The 18,664-nt window shown below is 44.5% G+C and overlaps 1 protein-coding gene across 4 annotated transcripts in view; it reads left to right on the top strand.

The window, feature by feature from the left end:
• CLSTN1 (calsyntenin 1) overlaps window positions 1–18,664 on the top strand; it is an 86,654-nt gene that overhangs the window by 46,248 nt on the left and 21,742 nt on the right. For all 4 annotated transcript variants that reach the window (XM_044282040.1, XM_044282037.1, XM_044282039.1 and 1 more), the window contains 6 exons: window positions 443–638; window positions 3,613–3,821; window positions 5,012–5,161; window positions 5,322–5,507; window positions 7,439–7,687; window positions 11,058–11,179. In XM_044282040.1, the coding sequence (XP_044137975.1) occupies window positions 443–638; window positions 3,613–3,821; window positions 5,012–5,161; window positions 5,322–5,507; window positions 7,439–7,687; window positions 11,058–11,179 (1,112 nt within the window). The remainder of the gene's footprint in view (window positions 1–442; window positions 639–3,612; window positions 3,822–5,011; window positions 5,162–5,321; window positions 5,508–7,438; window positions 7,688–11,057; window positions 11,180–18,664) is intronic.

Below are 18,664 nucleotides of genomic sequence, written 5' to 3'. Positions count from 1 at the left end.
TTTTTTTTTTTAAGTGTATATCTCAAGTACTCCTGTGAAATGCCTGTCTACATATATTTATATATATTTTTTTTTGTTCTCTACATATTCCTGCATGAATGGATGCCAGATACTGAATTGCTTGAAAGGCAGGCACCTGCTTCTGTTAACAGCAGTACCCGGACTTCACCCTATCTATTAAGGCACAGTGCTTCTGCCTTGTCCACAGACCCTCACCACCCCCTGGCTGCCAAATAGTCATATTTTATTTATTCTTTTGGTTATGTCTCTATATCCTGTGTTGATATTTCTACCCCACTGTGTGCACGATATTGACCCTTTCTTTGCTCGGCTGCCCAATTTCAAGGAGGACACGGGCAGTGAAATGGTTTAAGTGTAAGCAAATTTCGGTTTGTAATTATTTTTTTCCCCCCCTTCGTTTATTTGCATGTGATGTTTCCAGGGGAGATCTGTGGCTTTAAAATTCACGACCAGGATGTGCCATTCGAGGCCATGGTGGTGGACAAATCCACTGGGGAGGGTGTGATTCGCTCCACGGAGAAGCTGGACTGTGAATTACAGAAGGACTACACTTTTACCATTCAAGCCTATGACTGTGGCAAAGGACCAGATGGCTCAAACGTCAAAAAATCCCACAAGTAAGATCGACAATGTTCTGGGAAAGGGAAGAACAAATTGTTGTATGATCTATAGGCTGGAGCTACACGAAGACCTTTTTGTAACACTTTTGATGGATTTTAACTATCAAGGTAGAGCTATAGTCCAAAGCAGTAACATGACTTGTACTCAGTCTTGAGCACTGCAGCTGTCACTTGAAAGTTAGGGTACAGCCACACATTCAGGTTTTTTGGTGCAGTTTTTGAAGTCAAAACTAGGAGTGGATTCTTGATAAGTCATAACTATCCAATACTTTATCTCCTTTTATCATCCACTCCTGATTTTGGCTCCAGAAACTGTATCTAAAAACCTGAACTTGTGGCTGTACCCATAGATTTTTTGTAACATCTTTGATGGATGTTAACTGTCAAGGTACAGCTGTAGTCCATGGCAGTAAATAGACTTGTATGCAGTCTTGAGCATTGCAGCTGTCACTCGATAGTTACAATCAATCAAAAGTGCTACAAAAAGTCTTGGTGTAACGTCAGCCTTGCGTATTATTATTATTATTATTATTGCTGGTATTAGTAATGGAGAGACAATCTAGCCATCATTTTGCATTAATGTGCAAATCATTTTTAAAAATCAAAGTTGAGTTCAGCTTAGAAGATTGTTCAGGAGAGAAGAGACCGAGCCAGCAAGCAGTCTGAGGAATTTCACTGTGAATGGGACAAAGCAGCCTGCAATGGGTTTGAAAACATGCAGACTACAGAAAGACACGGCACAGTATTTTTAATGCATCAAAGTGGTTATCCAAACTATAAACATCCCCCCCCCCCCCCTCTGCATCCGCATCCCTCCAGATCCGCTGCTGCATCTCCCTGTCGCATACCTGCTATTGGCTGCCCCAACCGTCGGGAGATGTTTTGATCCCCGCAATGGGGAGAAGCAGCGGCGGCCGTGCAGGGATCAGGATTGACGTGGGTGCCGGAGAGCGGAGTAAGTATAATCTATATGAGGGGCCCGGGCATTGGGGGGCATGTTTTAGACATTTGATAACCACTTTCATATAAGAAAACTGCATTCAGAGGTGTCCATAGCCTTTAGAGGGGTATTTCTATCTTATAAAGTGATGGTATATGGCTAGAATATGCCATCATTTTATGTTTGGTGAGAGTCTGACCTCTGGAACCCTCATAAGTCCTGAGAATGAATGGGGGTAGCATTAGATTCAATTAATGGTTTCTGCCTGCACAGCCGGGTGCCACAGTGAAGGGAAAACTAAACCAGTGCTGCAGCCCTTCATTCTCAGGATCAGTAGAGGTCCCAGAAAGCACAAGATTACAGTATGTTATTTTAAGATAAAGCAAAGTTTCCATGTGCGATAGAAGCCTGTATAAAGCATAACTTCTAGACTGTGTCAGCTGGTTGCTTTCCTAAAGTAAGTTTTAGAAGGACTGCAAAAGTTACCATTGGGGCAGATATTTACTTGCAATTAGCACATGGGTATATTTCGATTTCTGTCTGCATGCATTATGAAAAGGTCATCACCACGGCCCCATCACTTATTGTAAAATCTAATTTCCCATACATATTTTATATAGAACGTGATGCTGATATTCAGCAGCTGCTAGAAAACCTGCCATGTGTCATTAATGTTTAAAAGGTCGTTTTCTGAGGCATGTAAAGTAATTTATGTACATAATTTACTACACGTCTCTGCTTGAATTTTGCTCACTTCAGTTGCTGGCACCAATATCACTCGTCTGTACGCTGCCATATGGACAGGACCGCTCATTGATTAAGGGGATCTGAAGGTGCCAACAGAGCACTCTGAACACATTTAGGCCTCTTGCACATGGCCGTTGTGCTCCCGTGGTCGTATTGCGGGCCGCATACGGCGGTTTCACAATACACGAGGCAACAGCCGTGTCCATTCCACATCACGGATGCAAAGCCGTTAACTTAAATGGGTCTGCAAATCCGGCGGTGCGAAACGGAAGCACGGAACGGAGCACTACGGAGTGCTTCCGTGGGGTTCCAATCCGAGCTTTCGTTCTGCAAAAAACAGAACTTGTTCTATCTTTTTGTGGAACGGACGGATCACGGACTCATTCAAGTTGAATGGGTCTGGATCCGTTGCGGCCGCCGCACTTACGTTGCCCCTGCATTGGGAACTGCAAATTGCGGTCCCCAATGCACGGAATGGAACTGCTACGGCCGTGTGCAAGATGCCTAAGGCAGATTTACTGAGACCTGGGTTTCATACTCCAGTGTCAGGCAAAAGTCCATTGGATTAAGATGAGCTGCATGTACTAAGAGGAGCGTGCACCCAAACGGAAATCCACTAGCTATGGGAGGGTGTAGGATTCAGCTATAGTTAATGCAAATTTTGTGGTGTATATTATAACAACTTTGGACCAAAAAAGCCCCCCAGTCCTATGGTTAAGCCCCATCCACTTTTTGGAAAGTGCTGTGAGCAGTGGAAAATCACCCAAAGTCGCACGTTTTTGCAGAATATGTGGCTTGTGCAAAAATGTGCGAGTTTTGTATGGCAGAAAACTGGTGTACAGCATTGATAACTTCCCCCATTGTGTTGAAATGTCTTAAGTGTCTTGAGTGCTTGGGGTGTCCAAGGACAGGTAGATATATCATATTACATACAAACCTGTAATGGAGCCCCCAACTTATAATATCCCTAGTACTGGTGTCCTCTTATGTTGGGTCCTTCAGGCATCATTACTCGGATGTGACCTCTCTTTAAAAATCCCTGTGCTCCATCATATTTCCTTGCTCTACAGCAATATTCTGCATACATCTAATCTAATCCTGTGTGTTGGTGTTAATACACTTTTAGAGCAGAGTTGTAGGATCACAGCAGAAAGATTTCGTGATAAAGTGGGCCATTCCCAGTGTGGGGCCCTTCCCTCGAGGCACTTTTCCAGTTATTAGGCATCCTGCATTAAGTTCCAGTGCAGCTGATCTCATCTCAATTATGTTATTAACTCGCTGCAGGGCAACCGTGCACATCCAAGTGAATGACGTGAACGAGTACGCTCCCGTGTTTAAGGAAAAGTCTTACAAAGCAACAGTCATCGAGGGAAAGAAATACGATAATATTCTGAAGGTGGAAGCTGTGGATGCTGACTGCTCCCCCCAGTTCAGCCAGATCTGCAGCTATGAGATTGTAACCCCTGATGTTCCCTTCTCTATAGACAAAGACGGTAAGCTCCCAATCCCCCGCTGTGTTTTAAAATATTCCGCTCTTCAGTCCTTCCAAAGCCCCTTCTCTGTCTTCAGTTCGGATGCAGCTTAAAATTCTACACTATTCATATGGGATAATACAGCTTATAATGTTCTAAAATATTACAAGAAGTCATACTCACTATTTCCTGCTCTGTCTCGACACGGCCATGTGACCGCTGCAGCCAATCATTTATTTATCTTGTCTGGGTGCTGCAGGGTGAGGCACAGACCCAGAAGCACATGGAAGGGCTTCCGGAACCATGCCTACACACCACAAAAGATGGAACATGTCTTGCGGATCGCTGTCCCGTTGAAGCCAGTGGGTGCGCAATGCGAAGTTGACACGGCCGGTGCCTGTGGATAGGCTATCAATATTTGATCAGCTCAGCGGGGGTCTGTACCCCTGCTGATCATCTGTTCTGCAGTAGCTGGCTCCTGGTTACTGCAGTGCTGCTCTCATTGAAGTGCACACAAGCAGAGCTGCAGTAACCAGCTCCGTCCACTGCACCATAGATGGCGCTGTGTAGGTCCGGTGCTACCCTGAAATGTATACACAGTAATACAATTTATTATGTTGGTAGATTTAATATATATCCAGTTACTGGTATAAAATCTATTTCCAAAAGCATCATTTTCTAAATAAAATCTTCTAAGGGTACTTTCACACTTGCGGCAGAGGAATCCAGCAGGCAGTTCCGTTGCCGGAACTGGCTGCCGGATCCATCAAACAGTATGCCAACTGATGGCATCCTGATCCATCTTACAAATGCATTGAAATGCCGTCATCTGGAAAAACGGATCCGGCATTTATTTATTTTTCCGGTATTTTGAATGCCGGATCCAGCACTAATACATTCCTATGTAAAAAAAAAAATGACGGATCTGGCATTCTGACAAGTGTTCAGTTTTTTGGGCCGGAGATAAAACCGTAGTATGCTGCGGTATTATCTCCTTCCTGATCAGTCAAAAAGACTGAGCTGAAGACATGCTTTCCATTCAGAATGCATGGAGATAAAACTGATCAGTTCTTTTCCGGTATAGAGTCCCTAGGACGGAACTCATCGCCGGAAAAGAAAAATGCAAGTGTGAAAGTACCCTAAAAAGAATATAAACATATACACAGAAAGCAGATAAAAGATTAATATGTCATCTTCTGTAACTGCTTCAGGGTACATCAAGAACACAGAAAAGCTGAATTATGGCAAAGACCGTCAGTATAAGCTCACAGTCACTGCATATGACTGCGGGAAGAAGAGGGCCACTGAGGACATACTGGTCAAGATTAACATTAAACCTACATGTAAAGCAAGTTGGCAAGGTAGGTCATTTCCTGCATGCCATGGTTTGCATCTTTGTTTCTTTTTAGTTATGTAAGTATGATCCCAAAATGTGGAAAAGAACAGACCAGGACATTGCTGTAACTGGACATATTACAAAAGGGAGAACATGATGCTCAGTATTCTGTGCATTTTCTACAGGCTGGAGTAAGAGGATAGAGTATGAGCCTGGCACTGGATCCCTGGCACTGTTCCCTGGAATGCACCTGGAGACCTGCGATGAGCCCATCACTTCCATTCAAGCTACAGTACAACTGGAAACCAGTCACATCGGTAAAGGGTGCGACCGAGATACCTATTCTGAGAAGTCAATTCACCGGCTATGCGGTAAGAGTCAGAAGCTCCTATGTTTTAGGATGTTATGGCCAATTTAACCTATTCCTGACGCAGCGATTTTTCAGTTTTCGCATTTACGTTTTCACTCCCTGCCTTCCCAGAGCCATAACATTTTCATTTTAACGTTCACATAGACATATGAGGGCTTGTTTTTTGCAGAACAAGTCGTACTTTATAATAGCACCATGTAATATTGCATATGATCTAATGGGAAGCTGAAAGAAAATTCCAAATGGCGTGGAATTGGGGGGAAAAAAGCAATTTCTCCACAGTTTTCATTTTTACGTTGTTCCATACGCAGTAAAATGGACTTGTTACCTTAAAGTCCATTCAGATGTCCGTAGTGCATTGAGGATCCGCAATACACCCGGCCGGCAACCCCATAGAACTGCCTATTCTTGTCCGCGGACAATAATAGGACATGTTCTACTTTTTTCCGTTGCTGCGGACCGGAAGATCAGGGGTGCACTCTGATAATGTGGAGAGCAAATAGTGTGCTCTCCGCATCCATTCCGTCCCCATAGAGAATGAATGGGTCCGCACCCGTTCCGCAATTCCGGAACGGATGCAGACCCATTATACGGATGTGTGAATGGAGCCTTATTCTCAGTATGATTACAGCGATATCACATTTTTATAGTTTTTCTTGTTTAAAATAAATAAATAAAAACTTTTGAACACATTTTTTGTGCATCGTCATATTCTGATCCCCATAACTTTTTTTATATTTAGGTCTACGTGATGTGTGAGGGCTCATTTTTTGTAGGGTGATCTGTAGTTATTTATTGATACCATTTTGGGTGTATGACTACTTTTTTATCACATTTTATTTGTTTTGGGTTTTTTTTTAGGAAGGGGGCAGAAGCAACAAAAACTGTGGATTGGAAATTTTTATTTTTTTATATGGGGGAAAGGTAGTGAAATTCATTTTTATATATTTTTTTACTACTTTTTTTTTTTTTTTTTTTTGACACTTTAAGTACCCCTTGTAGACTTGAGCATGCCATCATCAGATGTCTTCTTCCATAGACTGCAATGATTTAACTGCAGCCTGTGGGAGAATTGCTATGTTCCTATGGAGTCTTGCCATAGGAACTCCATAAGAACATAACTGAGGCAGACCTCGGATCCTTCAGAGGGCCTGCGGCTGCCAAAGCAAATGAGGAAGCTATACGGGTCTCGGGAGCGCAGCGCTGCTGCCGAAAAGCCTCTCGGATGCCTTGGTCACAATTAGCCATGGCATCTGAGGGGATTAAATGTTTGCGATCACCATTATGGCTGATCACAGACATTGGCTCTGGGTGTCTTCTGTGTAAATCAGCAGGCAGCCATCGAGTATGGTGCTCCCTCCACTCTGGAGCAGATGCCATCTTTAAAAACCCAACATGTGGCGTACATGTATGGGGTATGTCAGGAAGTGGTTAGGTTTAGATCCCCTTTTCTATTACTGTGTCATGCTATATGATTGAGATGTGAAGATGTTACCAAATTGCATTAAGTGGTAACCTGCCATTTAGGCCTAGTTCACACGAACGTGTGTGACTCATGACCGTACTGCGGGCCGCAATGAACGATCGCCGGCCGTAGGTCAGCCGCATCGGATCGCAGACCCATTCACTTTAATGCGATCCGCCCGTTCCGCAAAAAGATAGGACATGCATGTTCTATCTTTTTGCGGAACGGAAGTACGGGACGCAACCCCACGGAAGTCCGAGGGGTCCCGTTCTTTGAGGCCGTTCCGCAATTCCAGTTTTGCGGACCCATTGAAGTGAATGGGTCCGCATCCGTGATGCAGAATGCACACAGAACTGTGGCCGTGTATTTTGTGGGCCGCAATACGGCCACGGGTCACACATGTTCGTGTGAACTCGGCCTTACACAGTTTGTGTTTTTTTTTTTATTGTTTTTTTTTTCTTTTGCAGGTGCCTCATCCAGTACAGCCGAGCTGCTGCCTCCTCCCAGTACTGCTACCAACTGGACCTTGGGGCTGTCCACAGATAACGGCCATGACAGTGACCAGGTGTTTGAGTTTAATGGTACACAAGCTGTCAAGGTTCCAGATGGGATTGTAACTGCTGACCTGAAAGAGCCATTTGTCATATCTGTTTGGATGAGGCATGGACCCGGAGGACGTGACAAGGAGACTATCCTGTGTAATTCCGACAAGACAGGTACTGGATCCCCTCCATTATATGATTTTTTTCAATACATGAAATCAAGAATGTCATTCTGCACTGGTTTCCGAGCACAAGAATATGACTTTTGTTGCTTAGGCAGGGTGCTGAATCACTTTAAAGCGACCAGTCCTATATGGAGACTTATTGGCAATGCTTCATGGGCAATGAATATGCAAAGAGATATCCCCCAAGGAAGAGAACCATCTCACCAGCGCCACCTCTTGGAAGTGTCTCCCTATGAGTCAAGATCCAACTTTCCAACAAGTCTTGGGATTTGACGAGGGAATATAGCCAGGACTCACAGGAAGCCACTTCCAATACGTGGTGCTGGTGAGATGGTTCTCTTTCTTAGGAGATACCTCTTTGTATATGACTTTCATGTGGAAACTTAAAATATTTCATTATTCGGACAGCCTATGCCTGCTGTGAGTATCTGGAACTTGTAGTTCCTTAGATCCTATCAGATAGGATGCTTCTGAGAGGAGGTGGTGTATTGTTTTAGCATCTCCGCTTACTTATAACCTCATAATGTAGCAGTGCATTTTGGCTTCATTGATGTGTGTTCTATAGCATGGATTGATTTCTGTTTTCCATGACTAGTTTTCTGCATCAGAGGCCCGGATACTGCAATGCAGTTACTGTCTGGGTGACTTTATATCGGCCAGCAGCTATTATTGACTCATGTAGAAAGTGTATTTATCTATGGAATGCACTTTGGACTGTGCTGCTCTCTCTGTTAGATACTGTGATCTTTGTGTCTGGATCCATCTGATCCTTCATACGGGTTGTCCTATTATTGGTTCGACCACGTGCTCTATATAGCATACATGGGGACAAGCCTTGTAACGGATCTCCTGGCACCCCGACCGGGTACCTCCGTTGATAGATGCTCCTAGTGCTTTCCGAGGACTCCAAGCACTCCACTTGACGCCGTACGCACTGCAGACCCCACGAACCGCCGAAGCTTGGTTGAGGTCTCATGGTCTCCTACCCACCCTGGACCTACGACAAGGCTCCAGGCTCCAGTGGGTGAATCTCTCCTAAAACCAGAGAGCAGGAACAGCTCTTACAAGAGCTAGTAGTAAAGCCAGGGGAGTATAGCAAATCTTCAGCGTATAGCAATCCCCCAGTGTAGATCAGTTACCCAAACACCAGCCTCAACATGATGAAGGATAAAACAGGCACACTTTATTGAGGGCTACCCGTCCGTATTTATGCAGGTCCCCATCTGGTGGACACGCCCCTAGGGGACCAGATGGAAGACTGTGACACAGGACAGATATGCAGCAATTCAGGATACACAGACACAATACATCCCCACAATGCATCATGGTTTCCTCCTCTCTGCCCTGGAGACACCCGAGGAGCAATTCGATTATCTCTTAGGACAAAGGGAAATCGCCAATACACATGTGGGGACAACAGGACAGAAATCACCATTTAAACATACAATGTCACAACCCTTACAGTAAACACAGACATTTAACATATCCCCAGATAGCTCAAGTCTGAGTGCATATTAGGTGAATGGCACTCAGACTACACAAATACAATAAAATTAGCTATCTGGGTACCCTCACATAACATAAAATACAATTCCAAAGACAGATTTAAGCTGTGCGGCCAGTCTGTCTTCTCCTTTAAAGTTAGTATGGGCCATAATCCTGAGGCAAGAGGCTGGTAGCCAGGCCCCTCCAAAACCCAGTGGCGAGGTTGGTTTCGCCACAAGCCTTATACTGTTGACAGATACAAAGCTGCTTGTGATTATTCTCTGCAGTGCTAGGTATGTATTTATCTAGGGCGTAAGGCCGAATAGTGTATATTTCTTCACTCTTGTTTCCACCTGAGCTGACGCAGTGCACAGAGGGGGCATTGATCAGCTGGCACATAAATGGAGGAGCACAGAGACCTGTTGTCTGTGGGATGTGAAATGTAACCCTATGGTATCACTGCCCTCCATTAATACAGTTTAAATAAAGAAACCAAGCTATGTTTGTGTCTCTGTGGGATATCGGATGATTGAGACCAAGGTAGTTGGGGAAGGTAGTTTTCCTTTTGCCATACGTTTAAATTTTGTCCACCCACTCCTGAAAATTGAATTTCTGGCCATACAGGTAATGGCGCAAATCATTTACATTGAGAAGCAACCAATGAAATGTTAATTTCCAAAAGTGTATTATTTTACTTTGTTAATACATTACATTCCTCATAGCCTGCATTATACTCCAGGGCTGCATTCATAATGTTGCTGGTTGTTATTGGTCAACAAGCTTACAGATGCTTAAAGGGGTTGCCTGAACAAAAAAAATATATAACAGATGTGGATGAGCATAAAAAAAAAAAAAAAAAAAGTCACTCACTATTCCAAACCCCCCGCCACAGCACTGCTTTTCTAATTCTCCCCACCACTCACAAGCCTCAGCAGTAGATGGAACGAGACCACTAAGTCAGTTGATTGGCTGCAGCGGTCATAACAAAGCCCGGCGGGGAGAATCCGAGCAGCAGCTCTGGAGCACAGGGAGTTTGAACTGAGTTCATTGATTTATATTGAATGCATAGTGTTCGTTCTTGGATTTCATGACCCACTGTAGAAAACCTACAATACACAGGTTGATCGAGGTCAGCCTGGCACTTCCCTTAAAATAAAACTATCCCTTTTATTATTACATTGTTAAAACATGCGGCTATACTGAGGTCCCAGATTATACACACTGATATGTTTTGTACAGAGTGTACATGCATGACATTATACAATGGGAATGCAGCAAATAGGTACAGACATTAAAGGGGTTTTCCAGGGAGATTTGGTTTTTAAGTTTAGTTTTTGAAGCTTCTTTGATATTTTTAACAAACTAAAATTTTGAAAGAAAATGATAAAAAAAAAAAAATATATCAAAGTCGCTTTACTCATCTACACTGATCCCCTGATGCTGAAATGCAAGGGGAGGTCTGCTCAGCCAATCACTGGCCTCAGTGGTGACCTGTCCCAGCCAGTGATTGGATGAGCAGGCCTTTCCTAATGTTTCTGGCATGTCAAGTCAGGCCCGGAGCAGCGTCAGAACAGCAGTAGTGGGGATTCGATGGAAGTGAGAAAGCGGCTTTGTTATTTTTAACATGTTCTGGCCTGTTAAAAAATAAATAAAAATGACCAAATTCTTTCTGGAAAATCCTTTTTATTTTACAGAATAAATCTCTCTCTCATAAAGAAATTCATAATGTAAAAATGATATTAGTAAATATACAACAGATTATTTCTCCAGGAGAAACCTGCAGTGTTCATGGTCTGCTCATTTTAGTATATACGTGTCCATTGTGATAAAGAGTTAGTTCAATGAAAGACCCTTTGCCATTTGTGTCCTCTCAGATATGAACCGACACCATTACTCTCTCTACATACACAACTGCAAGCTGGGATTCCTGTTCCGACAAGAACCCACAGAAGACAAATCGTATAAACCCGCAGAGTTCCACTGGAAGTTGAATCAGGTAAGAGGCTTTTGTTATGTCTTCTGCTTCACAATGCATATCCTTAAGATGGCAGTTATGTGGATGCCTCCACGTGTACATGTGTAAGGTGACAGTGTGCTGCTCAAAGACACCTATCATTGTAAGGCCAATTTCACACTGGCGTTAAGCTTTTTCAGCACGCTATTCCGGCAGGGGAACAGCCTGCCGGAAGTCCGGCCAGGCCCATTTGCTATAATGGAGATCCGGCCGCAGCATGGCAAATATGTCGAGAGGTGGCCGGACAAAAACCGCTGCATGCAGCGGTACTTGTCCGGCTGCCTCTTGGCATATTTGCCATGCTGCAGCCAGATCTCCTCCGCTCCCCATTATAGTGAATGGGGCCGGATGGTCTTCTGGTAGCACACGTGTGCAAACGGTAGTATGGATCCGGCAGGCTGTTCTCCTGCTGGAACAGCCTGGCGGAAAAGCTTAAAGCCAGGGTGAAACTGGCCTAAGATGAGGCCAATAAAAAGACAGTATAGAATATATTAGTTCATAGTAACATGAATTCTTGGTGCCCACCCACCCATCAGATCACTCCCACAGCTCTAACATTTTTTTTTGAGGGATTTCTATATAAGCAGTTCCAAATATATTCTGTAAAGAGAAGTTTTGTGCTATACATTTGTTATTATCTGAAATCAAAGATAAGAAGGAGGAAGAAAATCCCCCAGGACCTGTCTCATTAGAGAAAGTGTTTTTGGTGTTATCGTCTTGAATCTTCTGCTCAGTAGTAGCTGCTTCTGGAACATATTGCGGTGGGTGGTGTGGGATGCTTGTTACCGTGCAGCAGGCATGATTTGAAGTAAACACTTCTAGACAAGTCTTCATGTCATATTGCAGAGCACAGCTCCGTGTGGAACTACCAGGGATTTTGTGTCCGTTCAATAGGCTCTTTGTCAATATTTGGAGAGGCAGCGGCCCCTGCAGAGCTGCTCAATCACAGTATGACCTGTATGTGCAAAGGAAAATAACCCTCTTTGTCGTTTCATCTTTTAAAACTTGGGTAGATAACAACCTATTTCTAGGTCATTGCATTCACTTGTTAACCAGTTAGGGTAAAGGTGCATTTACACTGCGCTGACAAGCAATTATCGGGAAAGAAGTGTTCCTTCCCCGTAACTGCCTGCTCGTCAGTGGAGATGAAGAGCTGAATTTACATGCTGCGATCAACCCCACTGCATGGGGACGAGTGGCTACTGCCATCACTCATCCTCATACAAATTAATGTTTGTGGGCAGAAGATTGCTTTTTACACAGCACAATTTGCTGCCCAGGGTGTCCGCAGTAAAGATCATCTGCAGAACCTTTACCCTGGTTTCACACCTAAGCGTTTCTCAAACGTGCGTTTTTATGCGCGTTTTTGTCGCGCGTTTTTATGCGCGTTTATTGTAATAGTAAACGCGCGTTTGACGCGCGTTTGGGTGATTGACAGCAGTGTTGTCCAAAGAGTCTATGGCCCAAACGCGCGTCAAACGCCCCCAAAAAAGCTCCTGAACTTGTTTATGCGTCGAGCGTTTTACAGCGCGTTCAAACGCGCTGTAAAACGCTCAAGTGTGAACCAGGGCCATAGGGAAGCATTGGTATTCATGTGTTGAGCGTTTTACAGCGCGTTTGAACGCGCTGTAAAACGCGCTGTAAAACGCTCAAGTGTGAACTTAGGGTTAAGTGGGCTGATTATCAGGAACCAGCGTTTGTACAAATGTTCATCCCTGATTGTCACACATGAGCCATGTAAACTTTCCATAAATAGGATTTAAAAGGGGTTTATCAACTGTTTTTAACTGATGACCTATCCTCAGGATAGGTAATCGGTATCTGATCGGTGGGGGTTCCACTCTTGGGACCTATTCTGATCAGCTGTTTAAATAGGCATGTGTCGCTCTGTTGAGCGCAGCAGGCTACTCGCAGCTTACATTGGCCAATGACGTCACATTCATTAGTCACATGTCCTAGGCGCAGCCTAGTCTCATTCAAGCTGCAGTACCAAGCACAACTGCTATACAATGTACGGTGCTGTGCTTAGTAAGCTGCAAGAAGAGCTGGTCGGCAGGGGTCACGGGTGTCGGACCCCCACTGATCAGATACTGATGACCGACCTAGTCTGAGAATAGGTCATCGGTTAAAAACAGCCGGAAAACCCCTTTAAGTAATCAAAAAGCCTGTTAAATTCATAACTGAAAAATGCAGTGAGACATTCACAAATGTCGCTAATTCTCGGGGGGCGAAGCCTGGCCGGAGATGGTGTGAGACGCGCGCCTCCATAGCTCCTGCCAAACTCCTGTATTTTATCCTGCCGGGCTGTCCAGAACACTAATTTTCAGTCACCGACGGGTGTGCCATCAACCATAACAGCTGTACGTAACGAATCGGACATCCATGCCGAAAAGGAGGAAAACTCCGTTGAAATCGGGCCGGGAGGTGCGGGAGCAGCATGGCGCCAGGGAAGAAGAAGGCGGAAGTCGGCTGGCAGCAGCGTGTCTCAGCGCAGTGGAGAAGCTTCAGAAGTTTGCTAGAAAGGAGCACTCAGGCTCACGAGAGAGGTGGGGAGACAAGGGGGCAGAAGACTCAGAGACTGATAAATCTGAACAGTCCTCTGAAGAGGACATGCAAGAGGAGGAGGGGCAAGTTGATGTGGGACAGTATAAGCATGGTGGCAATGAATGTGCTGCAATAGGGGCAGAAAAATCTGAGCCCACACTGAAAGATGTCATGGCAGCGATTGCAGGTTGTATTGCCACACTGAAAAGTTTAAATTTGCAATTTGGCAGCCTAAAAGAAGATTTATCCGTCATTCGGCATGACCTGCGTAAAGTTGCGGAACGCACTACAGAAGTTGAACGCAGAGTGTCGGATCTGGAAGATGGGGCGAGACCCTTACAGAAAGCTGCTAAGAATGCTGCTAAAAATATTGATGCGCTTTTTGCTAAAACAGACGTTTGGTGGGCATGCCAGAAAAAACGGAAGGGGCGAATCCCACCGAATTCATTGAAAAGTGGCTGGCGGAAAATTTTAAAATAAAGGCCTCTCCTCGCTATATGCAGGCACGGTTGGGCTGTTTGTTTTTATGGCCCTCAAAGGGTTAAATGTCCTATATGAAAATTGCTCTAAATGTTGGTTTTCAGTTTTCAGGGGGACGGGGAGGGGGGGTTATTATCCAGTGTCGGTATAATTTTTCTGCTTTACAGGTACCATGAGTTGGGGAGACTATATGTACTCAGCGATCCTTTCTGTGATCTAATTGATATAGCTGATGTCACCGATTAGTGTACTCAGCTGGAATGTGCAGGAAATGTCAGAGGCGACTAAGAGGCATAGTATCTTTCAATATATATCCAGGTTTCATCCAGCAGTCTGTTGTCTCCAGGAGACACATATGACTAAACAGAAATTGCACATGATGCAGAAATCATGGGTAGGATACTCGGTGCATTCGGCCTTCTCCGCTTATTCTAGGGGAGTTAGTATATTAATTCACAAAAATATAAGATTTGAATGCTTCAGAAAATATATTGATGGGGAAGGTAGATTTATATGTCTACATTGTACTTTAAATGGTGTTCAAATGGTGTTGGCGACTATTTATATCCCACCGCCCTATTTGGTGGTTCCCCTGAGGTCTGTTCTGGAGTTTGTAGCGTCGTTTCCGGAGTTACCGGTGCTCATTATGGATGATTTTAATACGGTGATAAATGAAGCACTTGACAGGTGCAGAATGGTGACGGGGGTGGGAGACGGCGCTATAACCTCATTCGGTAGGCTATTGGGAGAGGTGGGCTTGTATGACGTGTGGAGGGTGAAACATCCCGAAGCTAGGAGTTATTCTTGCTGCTCCTCCACATATATGTCTCTGTCTAGGATAGATATGGGAATAGTGAATGCCAAGATGCTTCCTTATATAAGTACTGCGGATTATTTTCCCCGGTCGATTTCTGATCATTTCATACTGCAGATGACGTTGGTGGAGGATGGAGGGGTCAGATCACAGATAAACTGCTGGAGGTTTAATCCTTTTTGGCTCACATTAATAGGAGATAACTTGGAAATGACGGTCCAGTTGCAGGAATACTTTAAATATAATGCTGGAACGGCATCTGTACATATAGTGTGGGAGGCCATGAAAGCATACCTTAGGGGAGTATTGATAAAGTCGATTAGTAAGATCAAATCCAAGTCTCAGGAACAGAATAAGCGAATGCATAATAATATGAGAAGGTGGAGGAAACCTTTGCGTCTAACCCATCAGTAGAAAATAGTACTAAATTGAAAGATACTCAAGAAGAATTTAGATGTTATATGCTCCAGCTGTCAGAGAGAAAAAGGATGTTTTACAGACAGCAGTTTTTTGCTGGAGGGGAAAGCTCAGGTCACATGTTGTCTATGATATCAAAGGCGCAAAGGGGCTCCTCCTGTATCGTTGGGCTGCTGGGTGAGGAGGGTATTTTGAGGCAGGATACTAGCTTAATCCTCCAGATTCTGGAGCGATTTTACACTTCATTGTATAAGTCTAAACTGGCATGTTCAGATTCAGATATAGAGGGCTTTTTAACACAAGCTGCTCTGCCTAAATTGTCGAGAGAAGACTGCGAGTCTCTGGAGGCCCTCATAGAGCTTGAGGAATTACAGGAGGCAGTGAGTTCTATGGCTAACGATAAGGCGCCGGGATTAGATGGTTTCCCTGTGGAGATATATAAGAATTTCGTGGACACTCTACTGCCGGAACTGCTTAAAGTGTTTAACTATTCCCTAGAGACGGGTTTATTACCTGCTTCTATGCAAGAAGCTTTAATTGTTGTGCTGCCCAAACCGGGCAAAGACCCGAAATTGCCAGATTCTTATAGGCCTATATCATTGTTATCAGTAGATGTTAAAATACTTGCAAAGGTTTTGGCCCGGCGTTTATCTAAGGTAATATTAAGTGTCATACACCCAGATCAGACGGGTTTTATGCCCCAAAAGTCGACAGCAATAAATATACGAAGGGTGTTTGCTAGCTTGCAGGTGCCAGCGGATAATATGGGTGACAGAGCAATATTTTCTTTGGACGCGGCCAAGGCCTTTGATAGCATAGAGTGGAAATTTTTATGGAGTACGCTGGAACATATGGGATTTGGGCAAAAGTTTATAGCCTGGGTGAAGGTCTTGTATTCGAGCCCGCGAAATTTCAACTTCAGAGAGGCACTCAGCAGGGAATGCCCCCTGTCTCCGCTAATATTTGCATTGGTCATAGAACCACTAGCTGCTACGATACGGGGCGCTCAAGATATTCAGGGTTTTAGATATGGTGATCTACAAAATAAAGTGGCCTTATATGCCGATGACACACTATTGTTTTTGGGTGATACGGCAAAGTCATTAGCTGCGGCAATGTCGGTAATAGATAAATTTGGCCAATTATCGGGTTTAACAATTAACTGGCATAAGTCAATGTTGATGCCCATAGATAATCAACCTACATCGCGGGTGGTAGTTGACAGCAGGATTCCCTGTGAAACTAAGATCAAGTATCTAGGTATCCATATTTCGCCCAATGCTGGGAATTTTATTGAAACGAATCTTACGCCTCTGCTCCGGCAATTTAGGGACAAATCTAAGGCCTGGTGCAAATTGTATCTGTCTCTAGTGGGTAGAGTGAATTTGATCAAAATGATCATGATGCCGCAGCTGCTATATGTTTTACATAATTCGCTGGTGTGGCTATCTAGGGATAAATTTGATCAAATGAATACCATCTTTAGGGAATTAGTGTGGCGCAAAGGCCAGCCCAGAATAAAATTGGAAACTTTACAATATGCCAAAACGGAAGGTGGCCTGGTGCTACCAAACCCTTGGATATATTACTTAGCTGCCCAATGCCAGCATTTAAAGGGGTGGCTTGAACCTGAGACAAAAGACTTGACCAGGCAGATATTGGGGTCGCAGATTTCGGGGAAAGATGTCATGATTTTGTTGGAAGGCGTGGAACCAAAGGCTGCAAGGCTGACTGTCTCATTATATCGTACAATGTACGCTGCCTGGAATAGAGTGAAAAAACTTAGGGGGATTAGCGGCTTTACATCATATACTCCACTATGGGGGAATTTAGCGCTGGCGGAATTCAGCTCATTGCAGGTATTTGAGGAGTGGAGGAAGAAGGGAGTGCTACGACTAGAGCATTTAATGGAGGGGGAGTTTTTAGGACTTTCAAATCTATTCAAGATCTTTTTGGTATTCCTAAGATACACTTCTTTAATTACTTGCAAATACGGCATGCGTATGATACCACATTTAAAAATGGCTTACAGGTCTCTCAACGAGATACAGCGCTTCAGATCGCCCTGGTTGGAGGTGAAAAGAAAGGGTTAATATCCATGTTATATAAACTGCTGTTAGATAAACAGCTTGAACTCTATTCCTTAAACAGAATGCATAAATGGGAACAGGATGTGGGGGAGATCTCTATGGATCAATGGGCTGATATTTTAGAGGCAATCCCGTTAACCTCCTTGAGCGAGGGGGGTAAGCTGTCACAGCTATTTATTGTTCACAGAGTGTACAAGACACCAATTTTTTTTTTTACACCGTATAGGGTATAGGTCGGATGACAGATGCCCCAGGTGTTTTGTGGGCTCTGCTGATCTAATACATATGTTGTGGAATTGCGGCAGGTTACAACAGTTCTGGGACGCAGTACTGAAGAATGTTAGGAAAGCGTACCGGGTGCATATATCAAAAGACCCTAAAGTTTGTATATTGGGGTACACCGCAGAACTGAGTACAGATGATGTTAGCAAAGTGGCAATTGGGTGACTGTTATATGTGGCAAGGAAATTAGTGGCACAACACTGGATCCAAGCTGAACCGCCAGGGTTTCAAGAATATTTTTCCAAGGTCAATACCATGCTTTCGTCTGGTAGAATTATATTTCAGAAAAGAGGCTGCCCTGCCAAATATGAAAAATTATGGGATTCCTGGAGGGAACATGTGTCCTCTATTGGTAGCAATTACTAGTTAAAGGGGTTGTCCGGGTTCAGAGCAGCCCCCCTGAGCCTAGCATTGGAGCATCTCATGCTCCGATGCGCTCCCGTGCCCTGCGCTAAACCGCGCAGGGCACGGGCTCTTGTGTTTTCAATAACACACTGCCGGGCGGTAACTTCCGCCCGGCAGTGTGTTCGGTGACGTCACCGCCTCTGAGGGGCGGGCTTTAGCTCTGCCCTAGCCGTTTTACTGGCTAGGGCAGAGCTAAATCCCGCCCATCAGTGCCGGTGACGTCACCGGGGTTCCTGTCAGCCCCATGGAGAGCCCCGGTACGTCACCGGAACTCCTAAAAATGCCTTTGCATGAACTGCTCCTATGCTCCTGTCAGGGGGGCTGCCTGGGTGAAAATGGAGGGATGTCCGGGTTCAGCTCTGAACCTGGACAACCCCTTTAACCGACACTGGAATGGGGGGGGGGGGGGGGGTTGGGTTTATATTAGTTGTATTA

Source organism: Bufo gargarizans, chromosome 2 (genome assembly GCF_014858855.1).
Source record: "Bufo gargarizans isolate SCDJY-AF-19 chromosome 2, ASM1485885v1, whole genome shotgun sequence".
Classification (NCBI taxonomy): domain Eukaryota; kingdom Metazoa; phylum Chordata; class Amphibia; order Anura; family Bufonidae; genus Bufo; species Bufo gargarizans.
Note: the sequence above shows the minus strand (reverse complement) of the source record. Positions and strands in the feature narration are given on the sequence as shown.